This window comes from Ursus americanus, chromosome 17, assembly GCF_024610735.1.
Source record: "Ursus americanus isolate L20-20 chromosome 17, mUrsAme1.1.p, whole genome shotgun sequence".
NCBI lineage: Eukaryota > Metazoa > Chordata > Mammalia > Carnivora > Ursidae > Ursus > Ursus americanus.
The window spans coordinates 36,288,864-36,308,618 of NC_142143.1; the positions used below are offsets into that span (position 1 = coordinate 36,288,864).

Below are 19,755 nucleotides of genomic sequence, written 5' to 3' on the forward strand. Positions count from 1 at the left end.
AATCAGGGTTGTGAATACGGTCATATATTTAAATGAGTACGTTTACAAAATAACACTTTGATCTAATATCACAAATACAATGTCTTTGTGAATAAACACATTACAGATAGCAATCAGAATTGAACTTCATAAAGGTGAAGCCCAATTGGCTTCTCTGGCCTCACTCTGATAGACCCTGAATGTGCCAATGAGATAAATAAAAATAGTTAACTGTAACCAGATTGTATATTTCCATGTGTTTTTATGAATCAGATAAACACAACTAATTTCAAATTACCAAGCCTTTGACATTACAATCAGACCTATAAAAAAACTTATCACACTGCATAATGAAAAATGTCAATTGAATGATCACAAAAAATTATTACAGATTGACTGAAATGAGGATTGAATGAATGGTTATTCTTCAGGCTAAGAAAATCCTTTACAGGCATGTGTAAAGAAGACTTCGCAAAAGGCAGAGGGGTAAAATCAGCATTAGCTTTTACATATATACGTTTACTTCTATAGACACGTCCTGTCATCATTCTTGAACGGCAACACTGGCAGAGCACCAGAGATGACTGACGTGATGTTCTTTTCATTCTGTCATTGCTTGCTTGAGACTTAGGAGTGGCAGCCAGGTTTTTACCTCCTTTGGCAAAAATGTAATCCTGGTTAATGAGACACACCACTGAGCCTCATAATTTGTGTCTCTAAATTGAAAGCAAAGCCAGTCCACTGGGCTTAATTACTAACTAAACAGCAGGCCTACTATAAAGGACAAGAGACATCCAAAGCCCTCATCTAAGATAAAGATGAGTCAAAATAGAGGGCAGAGTCTCAAGAAAAAAGGAAAGAGAGAGAGAGTAAGCCAGCTATGGGAAGGAGGGATGGAGGAGGGGATCTCTACCTATAAAGAGGAAAGAGAAGAGATTTGCATTGGAAAAATCTGAATAGGAAACTTGCATATCCATTTCAACTGTGTTTATAAAGTAAAAGAATTAGCATATATCTTGTTGATTAAAAGTCATTGAACCAAAGTACAAATCTTGGCACCACTTATTAGCTGTGACTTTGAGCTATGACCTCTCCATAACTCAGTTTCTTCATCTGTAAAATGGGGCCAGTAATAGCATCTACCTCATTGGTTTGTGAAAATAAAATAAGAAGTATATGAAAGTACTTAGCTTTGGGCCTAGGGTAAGTTCTTTACAAATTTATGAGTTTTTGTTTATGCAAATGCCACATACTCACAGAAACACGTGTGTGTGTGTGTGTGTGTGTGTGTGTGTGTGTGTGTGTGTTCCTACCTTTCCTCCAACCTCCTCATACCCAAAGCCTCTTTTATTGCTGACTCTGTGTTCCTGGACTTAAGAGCAACAAGCCTTTTTAAAAATATGCTTGAGGGCATCTGAAAGAAACTCAAAATTCTTGTAGACAGTGAGAATATTAAAATCATTGAGTGCAGCAGCTCAAGAACCACAGACTACTAAAACTTTACACAGAAATTTAATGTGGTAATGGGAATTGCTAGGTGGTAATCAAAATGACATTGTTTTAATGCTTTCTATTCTTATATCTTGTCATTTAAGCATTTTCTGCAGATACCCTCTCAAGAGTTCCATAAAATTACACGATTCTTTGCACTCTTATCATTTTTCTTCTGCAAAAAATTTTAATCTGCAAGAACTCAAGTTGGTTCTACCATAAATAGCTGATACTTGCATGGATGTAAGAATAAGGTGATCATTAGATCAAATTTACTAGGAAAAGCCCTGAAAATGTGTTCATTGTGGTCTTAGACTGTTTCTTCTTCCTTCGTGGATCACAAAATAACTTATCTGTTTAGAATATTCATATTTTGTTTTCCTGAACATAGTTTTATTTCCAAACTAAATGCCTTCTCTAAAATTTTTAAAAGACAATTTTTACATACAAATTAATCATAGCACTCCACAAGGTAGGAGAGCTGAGGGATCAAGCATGTGGTCAGAGTACGTGTGTTCAGATCATGACCCTGACATTCACTAGCTGTTCACTGGATTCCTCTTACATAAAATAGGAATAATGCTATCACCTAACCCGTAAAGTTATCAGGAAGATTTTTTAAACTATTCATTAGTAGAGTATCAAAAATCACATGGTAAACAGTGTTAGTATTATTGTGATTATTATAATTTAAATTAATACAATAGACTATTCATAAAATCCAATTCATTAACATTACATATTATTATATATGTTTGAATCTTTTTGTTTTAAGCTAGTTTGTTTCATAAACACAGAAAACATTATTCATATTTTTTTTTTTGCAAAAATGGTGACATTCAAAAAAGTATATTTAATGGTTTATAAATCAAGTGTTTCTTTCACATGGTCAAAACTAGAATCATACTAGCACATCACCATAAGCAAGCACCAAATTCAATATTCATATTACCATATTTGGACGATTATAAATGAGCACGTTATCTGGTTTGTGTTGTCCCAGTCTCAGTGCTTCTTCTAGAAGGGGGATGTATTCTACTCTTCTTCCAGGTTCAATCCCAAATGATGCTGTAACAACCACCTTGGGCTACGACGGAAAAATCACAATAACTGAGGAAGTTGAACAATACGAATTAAAGTGAGCACAATATTTCAGGTGCAGGTTGGCAATTTCGCATTTCTAAAGAAGTGCTGTAATGATTCTGCTCTCTATTGAATAAATTACCTGGAAACAATAAACACTTTGTAAATGTTGTAGCCCTAACAACTTTTACATAGATCTCACTGACCTGCTCCAAACTTCCTGTTCAGTGATGCTTTGGGCCAGTAAGTACGAGCTGTTTAACAAATACTTCCCAAAGAATTCATGAAGCCAAGTAGAAATGCCCTGAACCGGGGACATGCAAACCTGGGGCCCCCCCACACCTACCGAGGCCCCCATACCAGCTGGTTGGTGCTGAAGTGTTTCTCAGGTGGGGAGGGTCAGCCTGTTGCTAGCAGGAAGGGTTACTACATTTTTTTTATGTCAGCATCTCTGCTTAAATGTGACCACAAAAAAAAAGGGACCTGAATCTCTGATTTTTTCTTTTTATGCTCCTTTTCTCATTCTAAATATGTTCATTTTTGCCAAATACTATATTTGTAATTTTGTTGTATTTTTCTTAAAAGGGGCCCCTTAAGTTTCAAGCCCCACAAAGCCTGAACCTGTCACTAAGTTACACTTGGCCCTTTTCTTTACCTTACAACTTGCAAGTCATTCTTCAAGATATACAGAGGTGTAGCCAAAAGGTGTCCCTGGAGGGAGCTGAAGAAGTAAGGGTTAATGTCCATTCCGGGCAGGCCTCAGATGCCCAATGCTAGTCAGAATGTTCCTTCATCCCCACACTGCACAGGAAGCTCCCCAACCCCAAATTTGGATCCCATTTATCTCTGTGTCTTCTATGCTTGGCCCCATGCTTGCCATACCATAAGCTCTCAATAAATGTTTTTGGAACTGAACCAAAATTCTCATTAATTTACAGAAACAAACATGTCTTTATCCTTATAAGTACACTATTTCTTCACCAAGAAGTCCAAAGCAAAGGAGGCAGATAATAAATTATTCAGGAGACAGATAATCAATCGAAGATGGTGCATCTATTCCTGAATTCTGATTTCTAGTTATAATGCATTTCATCTAGGAAAGTTTTATATTATACCAAGTATATGCATATATCATACTGTCTGCTTTTTGACTATCATTTAATATTCATGGAGCTGAGGCTTAGTGCAGTTACATAGCTTGCCCCAGGTTACTAGAATCAGAAAGAGGGCCAGTTCTGTCTGGTTATAGAACTTTTCTCTTCCCACTGTATCAAGCTGCCTTTTAAAAGGAAAAAAAGAAAGAAAGAAAGAAAGAAAGAAAGAAAGAAAGAAAGAAAGAAAGAAAGAAAGAAGAAAGAAAGAAACGAAAATTAAGTCTTGTTTCTTTTACTGTATTTTTAAAGACCTGACATTTGAATAGAATTCACATTTTAATATCTGTAATACTCACAAAAATAATTCTAGACAACATTCCCTAAGATTAGAATTCAGAATAAATGGAAGTAAGTTCCATATCAAATTAAAAATATATATAGAATATATCAAAGCTTGAATAATTTAATAAAGTCAAAATTAGACTCTTTCCCTCAAAAAAGAATCCCTTCTACATTTCTATTCATCAGCCTTTTATTGGAGATTTTATTTGGTCTAGACTGACTTGTTACCATACTGTACAGTCTTCCCATTTTCATCTGTTAAAATAAAGCTTTTTCTTGAGACAACTTATTTGAAAATTATGACATCAAAATCGTTCCTGATTTCAACTATTCATTTCATCCAAGTATCTCCGATATATATCTCTATCTCTATCTCCTCGCCTTTAATTTGATCTGCTCAATGTTCATGCCCATAAACATATACACTCATTGCCTAAACTCCTTAAGAAGGGAGTGTGTGTGTGTGTGTGTGTGTGTATGTGTTTGTTGCTGTGGGAAACAAAGACAGAAGAAAAATTATTAAATTTCCTTACTATCTTACAGCCCATTGAATAGTCCTTGAAACAGAGTGAAGTTCCTCCAGGAACTCAGCTGCCTCAATGCTAATACTTTGCTAAGGGCAAAAGGCAAACTTAGCCAGGCCCCCAGGATCCTGTAAGTCTATTCAGCACACAAAAATTCCTTTGGAAACTTCCTTTATCTCTATCCCCCAAGATGCCTGCTGGCAATCGTCCTCCAAGTATATGACCCACCGATATGCATCTCAAGAGTCTCATGACTGAGTTTTTCCTAAACAGTAACGAATGACCTTTTCCTAACAACAGCTAGCCCCTTCAGGATCCTGGAAACTTTGTTTCCAAAATACCTGGGAGGCTTATGCTATCCTTAACCCCCTCCCAACTTGAAAGTATATCATGGGCCACTCCTCGTGACCCCCGTGCAGCTCTTTCTGCCCACTGGTCCTGTCCCCCGTACTTTAATAAAACCACCTTTTTGCACCAAAGACATCCCAAGAATTCTTTCTTGGCCATTGGCTTTGAACCCTAACGTCTTTCCTATATCATGTGTGATGAATAAAAACTTAGCCAGTGATATAGTATACATTTTATAAATCCTCATTTTTATGTATCTCAATTTCCCCACATCATAAAATTTCCTTAGAAAGGAAATAATACATATAATACATCTCATATTTTTATCCAAATGGTGTTTAGGATTTCTATAGCTAAAATGCTGGAATCTATAGCTTCCTCAAAGAAGCCCCCAGCTGCCCACTGGCTTGCAGGTTAGTGACTGACTGATACTTCCCCCTAGATTTACCCTCCTAAGCACTGACTCAACATGTCTGAAAAAGAGAGAAAAAACCTATCCGGTTAGTCCACAAACCAGCTTCCTGGTTCTAATAACTGATCTATTACCAGATAAAGTCAGATATGCAAACCCTCACTCTCTGCCTTGCACCCAGGGGACCTCAATACATATTAGCTCCCTTGTTAGGAATGTGTCAGCTCGGGCTTGTGAAACTCTGAAGGTCAACCATCTGTTACTCCCGTAACAACCTTCCTTCCTTAATCTTCCCGTTGCTATTACTCTGCTGCACATTGCACATTACTTCACAGACAGACCACCTGCCCACCGGTCTTATTCCAGCCTCTCACCTCCCTCCCACTCACATCCTATTGCAAGACTTGCCTCCTGTTAGCATCGCTTAAAACAAGACACCCACCTGCTCAAAAACTTTGATTAGTCAAGGTCTACAAGACTCAGTTCAGACAAAAACTGCCTTTGCAAGCTCACCACCTCTCCCTCTTCAGCCACCTGTCTCTTCCCTGTCCTCCAAATGAATTTTACCCTTTACTGTCTCAGGCCAGACTCACACATATTCTTTTTCTCTCCTCTTGGATCCCACAACATCACTCTCTTCAACTGGCTGAATCTCAGCCAAGCTCTAACTCAAACCTCAACTCCAGGAAGTCCACTTCAGCCACTCCAACTAAAAGAAGTCACTCCTTCTTCTAACTCAGGGGTCTGTGAACAATGGTTGAGAGCCGAACCCCACCCACAGCACGTTTCTGCCGAGTTTTACTGGGATGCTGTCCTGTCCTCTGCTGACGTAATGCGTGAGGCTGCTCGAGTGCTGAAACAGCACAGCTGAGGAGTCGCTGCAGCCACCTGTAACTCGCAGTGCCTGAAACAGTCACTGTCTGGTAACTTACCGGAACACGTAATCCACCCCTCCCAGGTACCCCTCTTCACCACTGTGCTTCCACCACCATTCCCGGAAGTATGTACCTTACAAAGCTACTATGTGTTCCATCCATTTGGTAATTATCACTCATTATCCAGTTCTCAGGATAGTACCTGGCATATAGTAGGGAGTTAATAAATATATGTTAATGAATAAATTGGTTATTATTTTCCTTGTATGCCTTATACACCCAAATATATGGCAAGCTAACTTGAAAGGTACGCACCTAATCTTATATTTTATATTCCTCACTGTACCTAGCAAGATGTTTTTCACATAAGATTGACCCCAAAGTCAATTTTTGGTTTTATCTATATATGCCAAAGAAAACACAAATTTTAAATATCCCACTTGAAAGGAAGATCTCCTAAGTAGAGGTCACTCTTGGATGGTTCATTCCCAGATAAATATGGCTGTACTGTATGTAGCTACTACTTGATTTCTTCAAATAAAGCGCTTACCTTTGCATGATCAATACGACTGCTTAGTTCTTTGGATGCAAATCCCCCAAATATGAGACTGTGGATGGCTCCTATCCTTGCACACGCCAGCATGGTATACATCGCCTGTGGGATCATGGGCATGTAGATAACCACAGTGTCACCTTTCTTGACACCATGTTTGACCAAAACACCAGCCAGCTTAGAGACCTATAACAAAATCATTACATCAGCAAAGTGTTTTCTGTGTTATTTCACTAAACTTCCAAGTTAAGACAGTAGCACAAGAAGATGATCACCGTCTTGGTAGTGGTTTAAAGAAGCCTGAGTAACACATATTTGATGATGATGTAAGCTTAGATAGTAACAGTAATAAAAGACACCTGTATTACAATAATTGACTATAAACCAACTTACTATCATTGTGTCATATGAACTCTGTGGCTTAAATTACTTTAGTTATTCATTCAGTAACATATTTACTGAGCAACTGTGATGTACCAGACATTGGGTTCAAGTCGGGAACACAACAAAGAAAAACAAAGACACAGATATGTCCCTGTTGAGCTCTTATGCTAAAGGGGGAATCTGTCCAGTGAACAGAAAAGTAACACAATGGCAAATGTGGGCATATGTTGGGTTAACTATTGAAAAAGACAAGTATGTGTTAGGAAAGAAACCATTATCATACACTTATAAGGTGAACTGTGTTCCGATTTTAAATATCAGGTAACTGAGATTCCGATATAACAAACAGCTAACCTAGGACCAGAGAGGGAGTAAGTGATGTAGCCAGGATACCATCACAAGTCTCTCAACCTCATATGCTTTGTCCTTTCTGCTGCCTGAAGCCAATTATTTTTTCTTTATAGTTTTTTATACTAATTATCTATACAAAGTGACCTCCCTCTACATTGAGACTAAACATATAAACTTCTTTATACTTTTAGCATATGTTTTGGGGACCAAAACAGAATGTGTAAAATAGACCTAAGTGAAAGAAGTTCAAATTCTTTCATTTAAAAAATGTATATTGAGCACCAGGATATGGCAGATACATCCACAAACAAATCAAGACAAAGATCTCTGTCCTCAGAGAACTTATATTTCAGCAGAGTAAATATTTGCAATAAACGTAAGTAGAGTATGTTTTATGTTAAAAGTAGTCAGTACGGGCGGGGGGGAGTAAAACAAAGTAGAGGGATTGGGAGTGAGGGGGAGACGATTCTCAATGGGACGGCGAGGGTAGACCTCACTAAGAAAGTGGCATTTCATGGGGCGCCTGGATGGCGCAGTCGTTAAGCATCTGCCTTCGGCTCAGGGCGTGATCCCAGCAATCTGGGATCGAGTCCCACATCAGGCTTCTCCTCTAGGAGAAGCCTGCTTCTTCCTCTCCCACTCCCCCTGCTTGTGTTCCCTCTCTCGCTGGCTGTCTCTCTCTGTCAAATAAATAAATAAATCTTTAAAAAAAAAAAAAGAAAGAAAGTGGCATTTCAGCAAGGACATGTACACGTTAAGAATAAGTGGATATCCCTCAGGAAGCTCTTTCAGGCAGAGAGAATACCAGCACAAAGGCGTAAGGGGGATCATCTGTGATATGACGGAGTAATAGCAACGAGACCAGGGAACTAGAACAGAAAGAACAAGGGAGAAAGTGGTCAAGGGGTCGTAGATCGGGTCAGAGAGCTAACGAAAGGGCCTGTAGGGGTCCAATGGTCGATGGGAAGGTCTACAGCTTGCCCTTGGATGTGGCTGTTCAAGATAATGAACAGAGGAGCCCTGAGACAAGGAATTGGGCCACAGGGCTATTTATGGATCCTTTCATTTCATTCTGCCTCTCCTACTTTTTCAGCAAGCTCAAAGGATTTGGTATCCTGATCATTCTTCCTTTTTCTCTTTATTCACTTCTTCTGTGCAGATGAGGAAAGATGTGGTCAAAGGGCTCTGGTGAAAGATAGAAAGTAACAACTCTCTTAGTGTTTTGTTCTCCCCTATTTGCACAGTATAATTTCATGCTATTTTTTAAGAACTCAAAGCTGCCCAGCAGAAAGTTATGAGAAAGATATACCAAAGTGATATATAAATCACCAACTTAAATTCTATATGGAGCTCAAGACCAAGAAAAACACTTTAAAGTTATATCCAAACGCTCAGGGTGCAATCCCCGTAGGAAGTGGCCATGCTCTGTGATCACATTACTGGGTATCCCATTTAGGGTACAGCACTAGGAGACACCCATGAGATGAGTTTGTCCTATTTACAGCTATAACTTCAGCATCTTGTATAGTGTCTATTGTTGAATAAAAATGATCTTCATCCAAGACCCAGTCTAGCAGTAACTCAGTAACTTTATATTCCAGTCTCACTTCACAATGTTGCTGGAAGATGCCCCAAACTTTTCTGTCCTCTGAAAGAAATGATATCAATGAATTCAAGAACTTCTTTGGGAAAAAAAAGATTTCAAAATGACCAAATGTGACCCCAACATGTATTTTAGTTGGAGTCATGTCACATCTTTTAAAAAAATGAGCCAACATATTAAAATTAGGTTTCATATACAAATCCAGATTACCAGGTTTTTCTGAAAACCTGTAAAGTCTAGCAACCCTGGGCCTCTGTTCTTGAATGGCAGCAATCAATTAACCCTGATCAGCAGCCACTACGTTGAACTCACCATTCCCTGGGGCCATTAATCACAAAGCATAAATTTTTCTTTCCATTTGAATTTAAAATATATTCTTCTACATCCTGTTTGTGTTATATGCTTACACCATAGTTCTATAACCATAAAGGTGTGATACACACTGATAATGAATTTTTTCCCCACCCATTTCTCCCATTTATATTATCTGCTTGGCTCAATCATCTGAATTGTGAACCACTTCCCTGAACACAATTAAGAAATTAGGCTGCACCAGGTCTGTATAACCACTAGATGGCGGCCGTTTGGCCTTGTTAACCTTGCTTTCTGCAGCCACTCAATGTTTTGATACTGTGCTAACCACATCAGAGCTGCCATAGAGAAAAAAGGTTTACATGATCAATAGAGAAAATTTCTTTTTCAGTAGTGTCCAGGGCTAACGGTCACTCCAGTAAAATTTTACACTGTAAATTGTAAATTATATACTTATATGAAATTATATATGTATGTCTACATATATGAATGAAGTTGTATGGGAAAACATTTCTGGTGAGACTTCTAATAAATAGGCATATGAAAAACAACATACTAGCTCATAGCGAGAAAAATAAATGGACATTGGTTTAATAACAAAATATGTGAGGGGCGCCTGGGTGGCTCAGTCATTAAGTGTCTGTCTTCGGCTCAGGTCATGATCCCAGGGTCCTGGGATAGAGCCCCGCATCAGGCTCTCTGCTCACGGGGAAGGCTGCTTCTCCCTCTCCCACTCTCCCTGCGTGTGTTCTCTCTCCCGCTGTGTCTCTCTCTGTCAAATAAATAAAATCTTTTTAAAAAATATGAAAATATGTGGTAATATTTCATTTAAAAATATTTCTTACTATTATTAAATCTAGAGATAGTTGTCAATATGGGAGTCCTAGAAGAGAATACTGAAGTCTTGTTTCAGACACAAATAAAATCATTTTGAAAATAAGTGTAGGCAACAGCAAACAAGAAGAGGAAAAATCTAGAAATCCCAGTCACTTGAGAGTCCATACTCAAAGAAAGTGCTACGAAACGTCAACACAAAGGGCAATTCCATTATTGCTATTTCCCAGCTCATCTTGTTTTTATTGACTTTCAGATGTAAAATTATCAAAGAGAAGGAAATTCAATATCATTTTTGTTCAGTGTTAATATTCTTATCCTACCATAGATATCTGAATGTAAATTTATCATTTCTATTGCTATCCGAAGAGAAAATAGTTAACATACATCTTGTATAATCTATAGTTTCTCAACTAAAGGAAAAATTAAATCATGTGTCATTCACCCAATCCACATTCATTTTTGCACCTTCTTAAGACTGTGTCTTATCAACAATTTAATCATTTTCTATCACTCACACACCACTAAATTGGTTTTCCGTCTGATGTAAAGGGTGGTACACATGCTATGAAATCATGGTCAGGCCACACCTCTCTGCGAGCAGGGGGGTAACTGAACTGTTAAGGAAACCCGAAGAAATAAAATGAATGTGCATATTCATTTAGATACGACACTGTTTGCTTCTTCCCACTAGAGACTATTTGAATTAATCATTATTTTGATTAATAGCTAATTTAGGAGCATCTGGGTGGCTCAGTCAGTTAAGCACCTGCCTTCAGCTGAGGTCATGATCCCAGGGTCCTGGGATCAAGCCCCAGGTTGGGTTCCCAGCTCAGTGGGGAGTCTGTGTCTCCCTCCCCTTTTTCCTCTGCCACTCCCCCTGCCTCTGCTCTCTGTCTCGTTCTCTCAAATAAATAAATAAAAACATTAAAAAAATAGCTAATTTGAAACCATTCAAATGTATAAGTATCCTGTCGTTGATTCAGTTTATATCTGCTATGTATCTGCTATGCATACTATACTGAAGCCAAGTTTGCAGATGCAAAATAGGAAGACATGGTCCTTAAAGCAAAGAAATGCAGAGTCCAGGGGAAAAGAACACAAATAAATAGTAATGACAAAATAAGAAAATGTAACCGCAGATATTTATGTTATGTGAAAAGGTATACACATAGATTTGGTTTAAATATAACACACATGCTTATTTTCGATACAAGTAAAAACTTTACATTTTAAATTTTTAAGTGAAAACATACTGGTATAAATAATAAAAAAGAATTTAATAAATTTTGTATATATTCATCCTGCAAAATCTTCATTCAAAAGCAGTTTGTAGGTTAGTATAATTTCATGATCAAATGTCCACAACACAAATATTAAACATTAGGTGAAACTGACCAAAGACTATGTCCTGTAGAGTAAATTAGCACTTGCTTCACAAACAGCAAGTGTGTCCATCTAAAGAAAACCATGTTTGTATGTGAAAGATAGTGTTGGCGTCCAAATTATAGTAAAAAGATAATAATTATGGGCAATTTTAGGGCCATGTCAAAGAAAATTATATGAAAGAGAAGACAAGAGGAAGCATATTTTCAAGCTGCAATGATGTCAAATTGCACACCCTGGTCTAATCAATCACAGGAAATATAACTAATTTAAAAACCAATTATAATATCTGAGGAAGCAGTCTTCTTTTCCTAAGATTCTACTTGAAAAATATTCAGGAACCTTCCCATGGTGTTCTATATGAAACACCTCGAAAGATGGGGAGCAAGCAGGGAATTTACAGGTGGCTGCTCTATAAAAGGTTGAATCAGACTTTTCTAAAACCCAGTAAGCATAGCCAGGGATCCTAGATAACGACACAAATGTGGAATAGCTTCCACAAGGCACAAAGTGATGGCACCCTTTCACTGTCCACAAGCAAACGAACGTTGCTATTAATAAGGAGATTTCAGCTACATGATGCCTATTCACTTGGACCATTTGTCATCTCTTGGTTTCCAATCTTGCCCACTACAGTTTCTTCTTCAGAGAAACCAAAGTGATGGAGCTTCCCATCATACTTTGAATAAAATATAGTCCTGGGGGGCCTGGGTGGCTCAGTTGGTAAGGGTCTGCCTTCAGCTCAGGTCATGATCTCGAGGTCCTGGGATGGAGCCCCATGTCGGGCTCCCTGCTCAGCGGGGGAGTCTGCCTCTCCCTTTCCCTCTGCCCCTCCTCACTATTCATGCTCTCTCTTGCTCTCTCTCTCTCTCAAATAAATAAATAAATCTTTAAGAAAATATATAGTCTTTACAATGGCACACAAGGGCCTACAGGATCTGACTCACGGATACTCCCCAACCTCACCTTCTTCCACTTTCTTCACTGCTGGCCTCCTGGCGCCCCCTGATGGGCCAAGTTTGTTCTTGTTCCAGGGCCTCTGCCTGACCTGATTTTCACTCAAATGGGTATGTGGTTCTCTCCCAGTCTCTATTTGGGTCTGTGTCACTGAGTCATCTCCTTGGTGACAAGTAGTTTTCTCTGACAAACATATCTAAAATGGCAGCCCAAGTCACTCTGTAGCGTCATATTTTTCTTCACTTATATTGTATAACTTTTCATTTATGTTGTATTATGTTTTTATTCCGAATGTATCATTTTCCTAATTAGAATGCCATTTCTGTATGAGGAAAGATGGTATCACTTACTACTGTAGTCTATGATGCCCACGGTAGTGCCAAATATCAGGTGTTCCAAAAGTATGTTTTAATAAATAAATAAATTGACTCTATCATTATTCTAGTCCAGAAAAATGAATTCAAAGCAGATGGTCTATTGATGTTGTCTAATTAACTTTCTAAAAGGTCGGAGGTTAGCCACCCTGAAAATAAGTCAAATCATCTACTAAGAACCTATCAATGGATGATAAAAAATAAATTAATTAAGCAAATGTCAGAATCAAAGCCATGGACCAGAATTTCAGGTTTCCAAGAAAACCAAGTAAGATAAATGTTTTAAGCAGAGTTTTAGGTGAGTCAGGATATAACCTTCACAGTCAGGCAGCAAACGAAAACAAGATTTTCACTGCATTAAAAAATAAAAATTCCCTGTGGGGCCCCTGGGTGGCGCAGTCAATTCAGTGTCCGACTCTTGGTTTCCGGTCAGGTGGTGATCTCTGGGTCCTACGCCCCCTGTCAGGCTCCGCGGTTCAGCACAGAGTCTGCTTCAGATTCTCTCTCCCTCTCCTTCTGTCCCTCCTGCTTATGCTCTCTCTCTCTCTCCCTCTCTCTCTCAAATAAATAAAAATAATAAAAATTTTAAAAAATTAAAAAGATGTAAAAAAGTAAAAAATAAATAAATAAATAAAAATCCCCAATGTAAAAGAAAAGCACAACGTAGAGCAGACAAGTGATATTTTTGGAAATAATTATTTCTCTCAGACAAGGATTAGATTTTTCTTTACTTTTTAACGGATGAGTAACTGTTCTTTTTCATGAACGCATTCAGTATATAATATGAGCTTATGCTACAAGGCCTGTATTAGACGCTATGTTGGGAAAAAAACAAATACATAAATAAAATATTACCCTTATCCTCAAGGAATATTACTCTGGTCAAGAAATACACTAATAAGTAGATACACTAATAAGTAATGTAAAAAGCAAAAACAAACTCGTGTATGGAGAAAGTGTCCTGGACTTCAAATCATGGAGAAATAGCTTCTGGCACAGAGGGAAGTGAAAAGAAGTGAGTTTCCACTTCAAACAATCTCAAAAAATCTGGCTGAGAAAATTCAAGAGGATTGGTTGTCTTGTTGTTATTTTGAGTTGATGCTCAGACATTTTTATTTTGAATGCATGACTCTACACACGAGGAAAAGGAAGCTAGGAAATATTAAAATGTTGCCTTCTCGTTTAATTTATCCCTTCCTACAGTATCTATTAAACTGGTCTAATATTTTCTTTACATGGCATATTCTCGGAATCTAATCTAACTTACAATTTACTCAGTTGAGAGGTTATTCAAAACAGAGTTTTAGCCACAATTTCGGTAAGAATTTAAATCAGTCGTTGGTGCCTACTCATCTACGATTTCAAATGAAATACAAATGTGTCTGCTAAAACATATTGTACAACATGGCATTATACAAAAGAGTTCCCAAAAATAATAAGGCTTAGGGGGAAATAAGGTTGAGCTAGGACTCAAAAATCAACATAACTGGAGCTCTTTAACATTAGTAAAAATACTATGACAGCCTCATGTTCCATAGATCAGTTACAGGCTTGAACAGTGGGACTCATGCTTCCTGTTCTAAGATATTCCACAGCATTCGCTTCCCCACTTCCTTACAAGAAGGACTAGTCAAAACAGCAGGGTAGATTATGTAGCAGGATCATTAATTATTTTTAAAATGGGAGAGTATCTTCTTAGCTTTAGATTCTTAAAACCACTTAACTCATCAACACTAGCACTAAAGAATCTTCATCATTTTGTTTAGGTTTTCAGATATAGATAAGGTGTTCTCTTTTAATTGTGAGACAGTCACTCCCCGACTTGCTAACAAGGTAACAATCCAACAGGAAAATGAATGGCCAAAAGACTGAATGGGCACTTTAGAAAAGTGGAACGAATGGCCAATAAGCACAGGAAAAAGGAGCTCAATTTCAGGAGTCATTAGAGAAGCGTAAATTAAAACCACAATGCAATATCTCCACACATTCACCAGAAAGGCCCAAATTAAAAAACACTTGGACTTCTCAGGACCACCTGTTGACAACTGGCATTCTCGTGCACTGCGAGTGGGAATGCAAATCAGTACAACCAGTTTGGAAAACTAGTAAATGAAAGAATCTCATACACAAAAAGTTGGATAAAAAAGCCAGATGTAGATGGGTACATTCTATTATTCAATTTACACAAAGTTCAAAAGCAAGTAATTGTCATCACGGATGGTGTGTAGATGTCTGAACAATAATCCCATAAAGGCTGAACAAGAAATAACTAAAATGAAGCAATAATACATGCTTCTGGGGGCTGGGATGTTCTGTCTCCTGATCTGGTTATGTGGGTGTGTTCTGTTTGTGAAAAATCTAACAAGCTTTATACTTATGCTCTGTGTACTAATCTGAATGTATATGACATTTCATTCTAAGTTTAAAAAATGCCACTCTAAGAAAAAAACCAACACAAAGCACTATAAATTCAATCTCATACTGGCATCATTCACCTACTCGCCGAGCACGGAGGAGGTAATTCACCTGACAGAGATATACCTTTAGCAGAGCTGACTGTAGTACAAGTGAAGTTTGTATTGCTTACTTAAGAAGTTTAAAGAAAGAAAACTAAGCATATGCCCTGTTGTATCCCTTCTCCTCAACAAGGCGACCACTGGCAGGGCTGAATTTCTGCATGTCCTGGTTTTTGCGTGTTAGGTTCTTGCTTAAAGAAATGCTGATGATGTGACAGACAAAGAAATATCAAATTCTCTTACCCTGAAATACATCTGAGAAGATGGCATTCATACTTTGAAAAGAGCATCCTAAAGGGCAAAGTTGGAGGAAAGACTTCTCCTGGGACATGGCCCTTGACTTCAGAGTAATTTTATCTTTCAAATTATTCAACCTTCATAATTACAATCACCAACATAATTATAATTCAAAGAATTACCTTCAGTGGAAGTAACAGACACTTTCATTTTGTAAACTAGGAAAATTTAGCACACACTGGTTTCATCAATTTTCAGTGTTTACATACATTTGTGAAAATTTCTCAAATGCCTTTTAGTGGTCACATTTTTATTTAGCAAATAAATAAATAAGAATTTACAATTGGGGGTGCCAGGGTGGCTCAGTCAGTTAGCCTTCGGCTCAGGTCATGATCTCAGGGTCCTGGGATCTAGTCCCGCATCGGGCTCCCTGCTCAGTGGGGAGCCTGCTTCTCCCTCTTCCCCCTGCTCATGCCCTCTCTTGTCCTATTTCTCCCTCTCAAATAAATAAATAAAACCTTTAAAAAAAATAAAAATAAAACAAATTTTAAAAATCACAATTGTTTGAATACCAAAAAAAGCAAACTTACCACACACAAATGGAGGTAAACTCAAAATGAAATTAGAGATAGAGAAAATAAATTTAAAATAGGAACTTCTAAAAATGATGAATACTGTATATAATGTATACATCCAAATACAAACATAAACTCACACACCCCCCTTTATTTCACTGAGGTCTGACATAACCACGAACTTGAAAAGAGCTACCAAGAGGAGGACACAATGAACACATACATTTTTCCTAGAATGCAGATCTGAGTTGTAAGTGTGGAAAATTCATGGAGGAAATATTCATCTTGAACTTCCAAGACAAATGTAAATAAGCTACAATTCTTCACAGACAGTAAGAGGTCAGAATTTACTTAGAAAGAAGCTCATGTTATATTAGTGATATAATTCAAAGATAAGAAGTTCCCACAATAAAGGAAGCTAGAGTCATTTAGAAATTTCAAATCATATTTCCTTCATTCATTCCTTCATCATTCAACACATGTTCACTATGTATCAGTCCCTGCTCTGTGAACAGAGCAAAAGCCCCTTCCCTCAAGGAAAGTACATTCTAGAAGAAGAAACAACACAAAAGAAGATAGCTAAGTAAAATAAATCAATGGTACTGAGTAATAAATGGCAAAATTAAAAAGAAAGCAGAAAGAGAGGTCTGAAATGGTGTGGACATGGGAACATTTGTATTTAATATGGCCAGGGAAAATCTCATCCAGCTACCATGGAAAATAACATCCAGGTACCATGAACCATAAGATATCTGGAAGAAACACTGTCTCAAGCAGAAGGCAGGTAAGTCCAAAGGCTCTAAGTTGGGAGTGGAGCAAGCTGGAAGTTAACTTCAGGAGGCAGTGGGGCTGGGTGTGCAATGCAGTGGGGCTGGGTGTGCAATGCAGTGGGGCTGGGTGTGCGGTGCAGTGGGGCAGGGTGTGCGGTGCAGTGGGGCTGGGGTGTGCAATGCAGTGGGCAGGGTGTGCGGTGCAGTGGGGCTGGAGTATATGGTGCAGTGGGGCTGGGGTGTGCGGTGTAGTACAGTGGGACTGGGGAGTAAGTCACAGAAACTGATCATGCAGAACCACAGGTCACAGGGAGGAGTGGCTTTTGTTTTTTCTTTCCATGCTCCTAGGATAAAGTACAAATCTGTCATGTGGCACTCAGAGTTCTCGGAGTCTGGTTCACCAGAGCCCTATCTCCCTAACCACTTGTGCTTGTACTTTATGCCAAAGCCACCGCAGAGGCACGAGGTTCTCCCTGCCCTGAATATCTCTGTATGCGCTATTCCTTGTGTCTGCAGGACTCTCCTTCCCACGACTTCCCTTCCCACTTCTGGTCGTTGGGGCTAATTTTAGGCATTGACTCTTGCAGAAAGCCTTTCTATGCTGTATTAACAGTTGGCTGAGCTGCATGCCTTCCCATGTGTTTCTACAGAACATAATACTACCGTCTAACATAACCTTTATTAGATTTACATAGGGTTCTTAGCTCCTTAAAATTAGGGAATGGGTGCATTTACCTCGTATCCCTTGTTCCCAACAGGGTTTGGCATACAAAACAAACATTTGTTGAATGAATGAACAACGGATCTTGAACCAGGCTCGAATCTCTGTCCAAAAAATCTTAATAAAGGCTTGCGTAAATTATCAGATCTACATAAAAGGTGACAGTTTTGGAAAAGCTCACCTTCTGAATCATTCTGTAAAATCTTCAGATCCTTCATGTCACTGAAACAATTTAGCCTAAAACGTGTCTGTCCCCTAATTAAATAAGAAATGCTAACTAACTTAATCAAGTTTTACTTGGCCAGAAACTCCCAGTAGAAATGAGACAGGGGAGATTAAAACAAGTAAAGTACAAAGCCACTTCTCTTTGTTTGTTCTCAATGGCATTACCATTAAATCTTTCTTTCTCTGTCTTCTCTACTTAATAAAATAAAGGCCACAGGGAACCAGGAGCAGGTAATCAAAGTGGAGCACAATGCCTCCCTCTTTCCTAACACTTCTTCCTTTAGTACTTTAGAGAAGAAAAGCCTGGGGAATCAGAAGCTGTCAGCAGGTGAGAGAAACAGGCCTTTTAAGTACTTTGATGTCAGGCTAAACTGAAACCAATGAACCAGTACAAACCTCAAAAGGGTCTAAGAAGTCTAGACTCAATATTAGAAAATCAAGATGAGTTAGCAGAAATGCTTCTAAGCAAAATGTGTATGCGTTTATCATACATACTTATGCAACTGATTAAAAAAAAAAAACAGCAAAACTCTCCTTAGTTTGTTTCTCTAAAGCTTTCTCTTTGGCTCTGATGATTATGTGTCAAATTCAATATTGGTATAGATAGTATTTGGAAATATATAAGTAAGCTTTCTAATCTGTATGCTACTTAAGATTCACCCATGTATTGGGCCTTAATATTAATAAAATGAAACAGTGACAATATGCCCAAATCATAGGAGTAAGTTTTAAATCATAGACAAACCCTCATCTAAAAGCCAAAAATGCAAACCTAAAATAAAACACAGGGTACAGCAGGTTATCGGGAAATTTACATTATCTCCTATAATAAAACACGGCCTCAGATGAATAACAGGGTCATTTGCTAATGGAGTTCTTTCTCTCCTCAGCCCCAGTGTGAGCTCTGTTTCTGTATAATTTATTCTGAAAATAGAGTTCACACTCACAGACCAATACAAAGTACCCAACAGTGTAATTGTGGCATTATTTTGTTTTGTTCTGTCTGGGGCTGCCTAACATTTGAACTCCCTTCTTATTGGATTGGAATTCCTCCAGTGTGTGTCCTAGATGGAGCCAGGGCCCCAATTCCTACTATGAAATCAAAAGAAGAGAAGACATTTCTTCCTCCACTGCCTGGTACTTTAGGCATGTAACCTAAAACTGGCCAACTAGGTATCCCTACTATGTCAGTCTAGGGGGTTAACTCAAGTCAGCAAGTCTAGTTACTAGACAATTTGTGGGGTCTCCTTAAATTTTTACCTCTGCCTCTTCTCCCTTGGGGTGTGTCATTTTTCTGAACCTGGTTTTTCAGTCTTCCCTTTTCATGAATTCCTCTTATGTTTAAATCAGCCAAACCTGGCATTCACTGATACAACCAGGCTGATAGCCAGCTTGAGCAAAACTGGCTTTAAGTTCTCTCTTATTGCTTGCAACAACTCAGGATTGAGACATTGGAATGTCCCAGTTGCCTTTCTTTGAAATCTGTTAGAAGTCTAAACCGGAACACTGTTGATGCAAAAAGATATAATTTCAGGGAGTCAAGGTAAGTTGACCAACTTTTCTAAAAATCAAGTAGAAACCCTAAGTAGGTTAAAAAAGCAAAAGAAGAGAATGTGCTTTCAAAAGCCTTAATTTAAAAGCAAATGCTTCCAAACCCTAGTATAACCAACTCTGTTCCACCATTAAAACTTTCTCAACTAGTTCTCAACTAGTAACCATTTTGCCACCCAGGAGACATTCAGCAACGTTTGGAGACATTTTCGGTCATCACAACTGCGGGAGGTGTGCTACTGCATTTAATGGGTAAAG

At 38.3% G+C, this 19,755-nt stretch overlaps 1 protein-coding gene across 1 annotated transcript in view; it reads right to left on the reverse strand.

Annotated features, from left to right (window-relative positions):
- ACSS3 (acyl-CoA synthetase short chain family member 3) overlaps positions 1–19,755 on the reverse strand; it is a 149,572-nt gene that overhangs the window by 93,597 nt on the left and 36,220 nt on the right. The window contains exons 3-4 of the mRNA XM_045779883.2: positions 6,699–6,887; positions 2,423–2,557 (exon numbers count right to left, since the gene is read on the reverse strand). Coding sequence (XP_045635839.1) covers positions 2,423–2,557; positions 6,699–6,887 — 324 coding nt within the window. The remainder of the gene's footprint in view (positions 1–2,422; positions 2,558–6,698; positions 6,888–19,755) is intronic.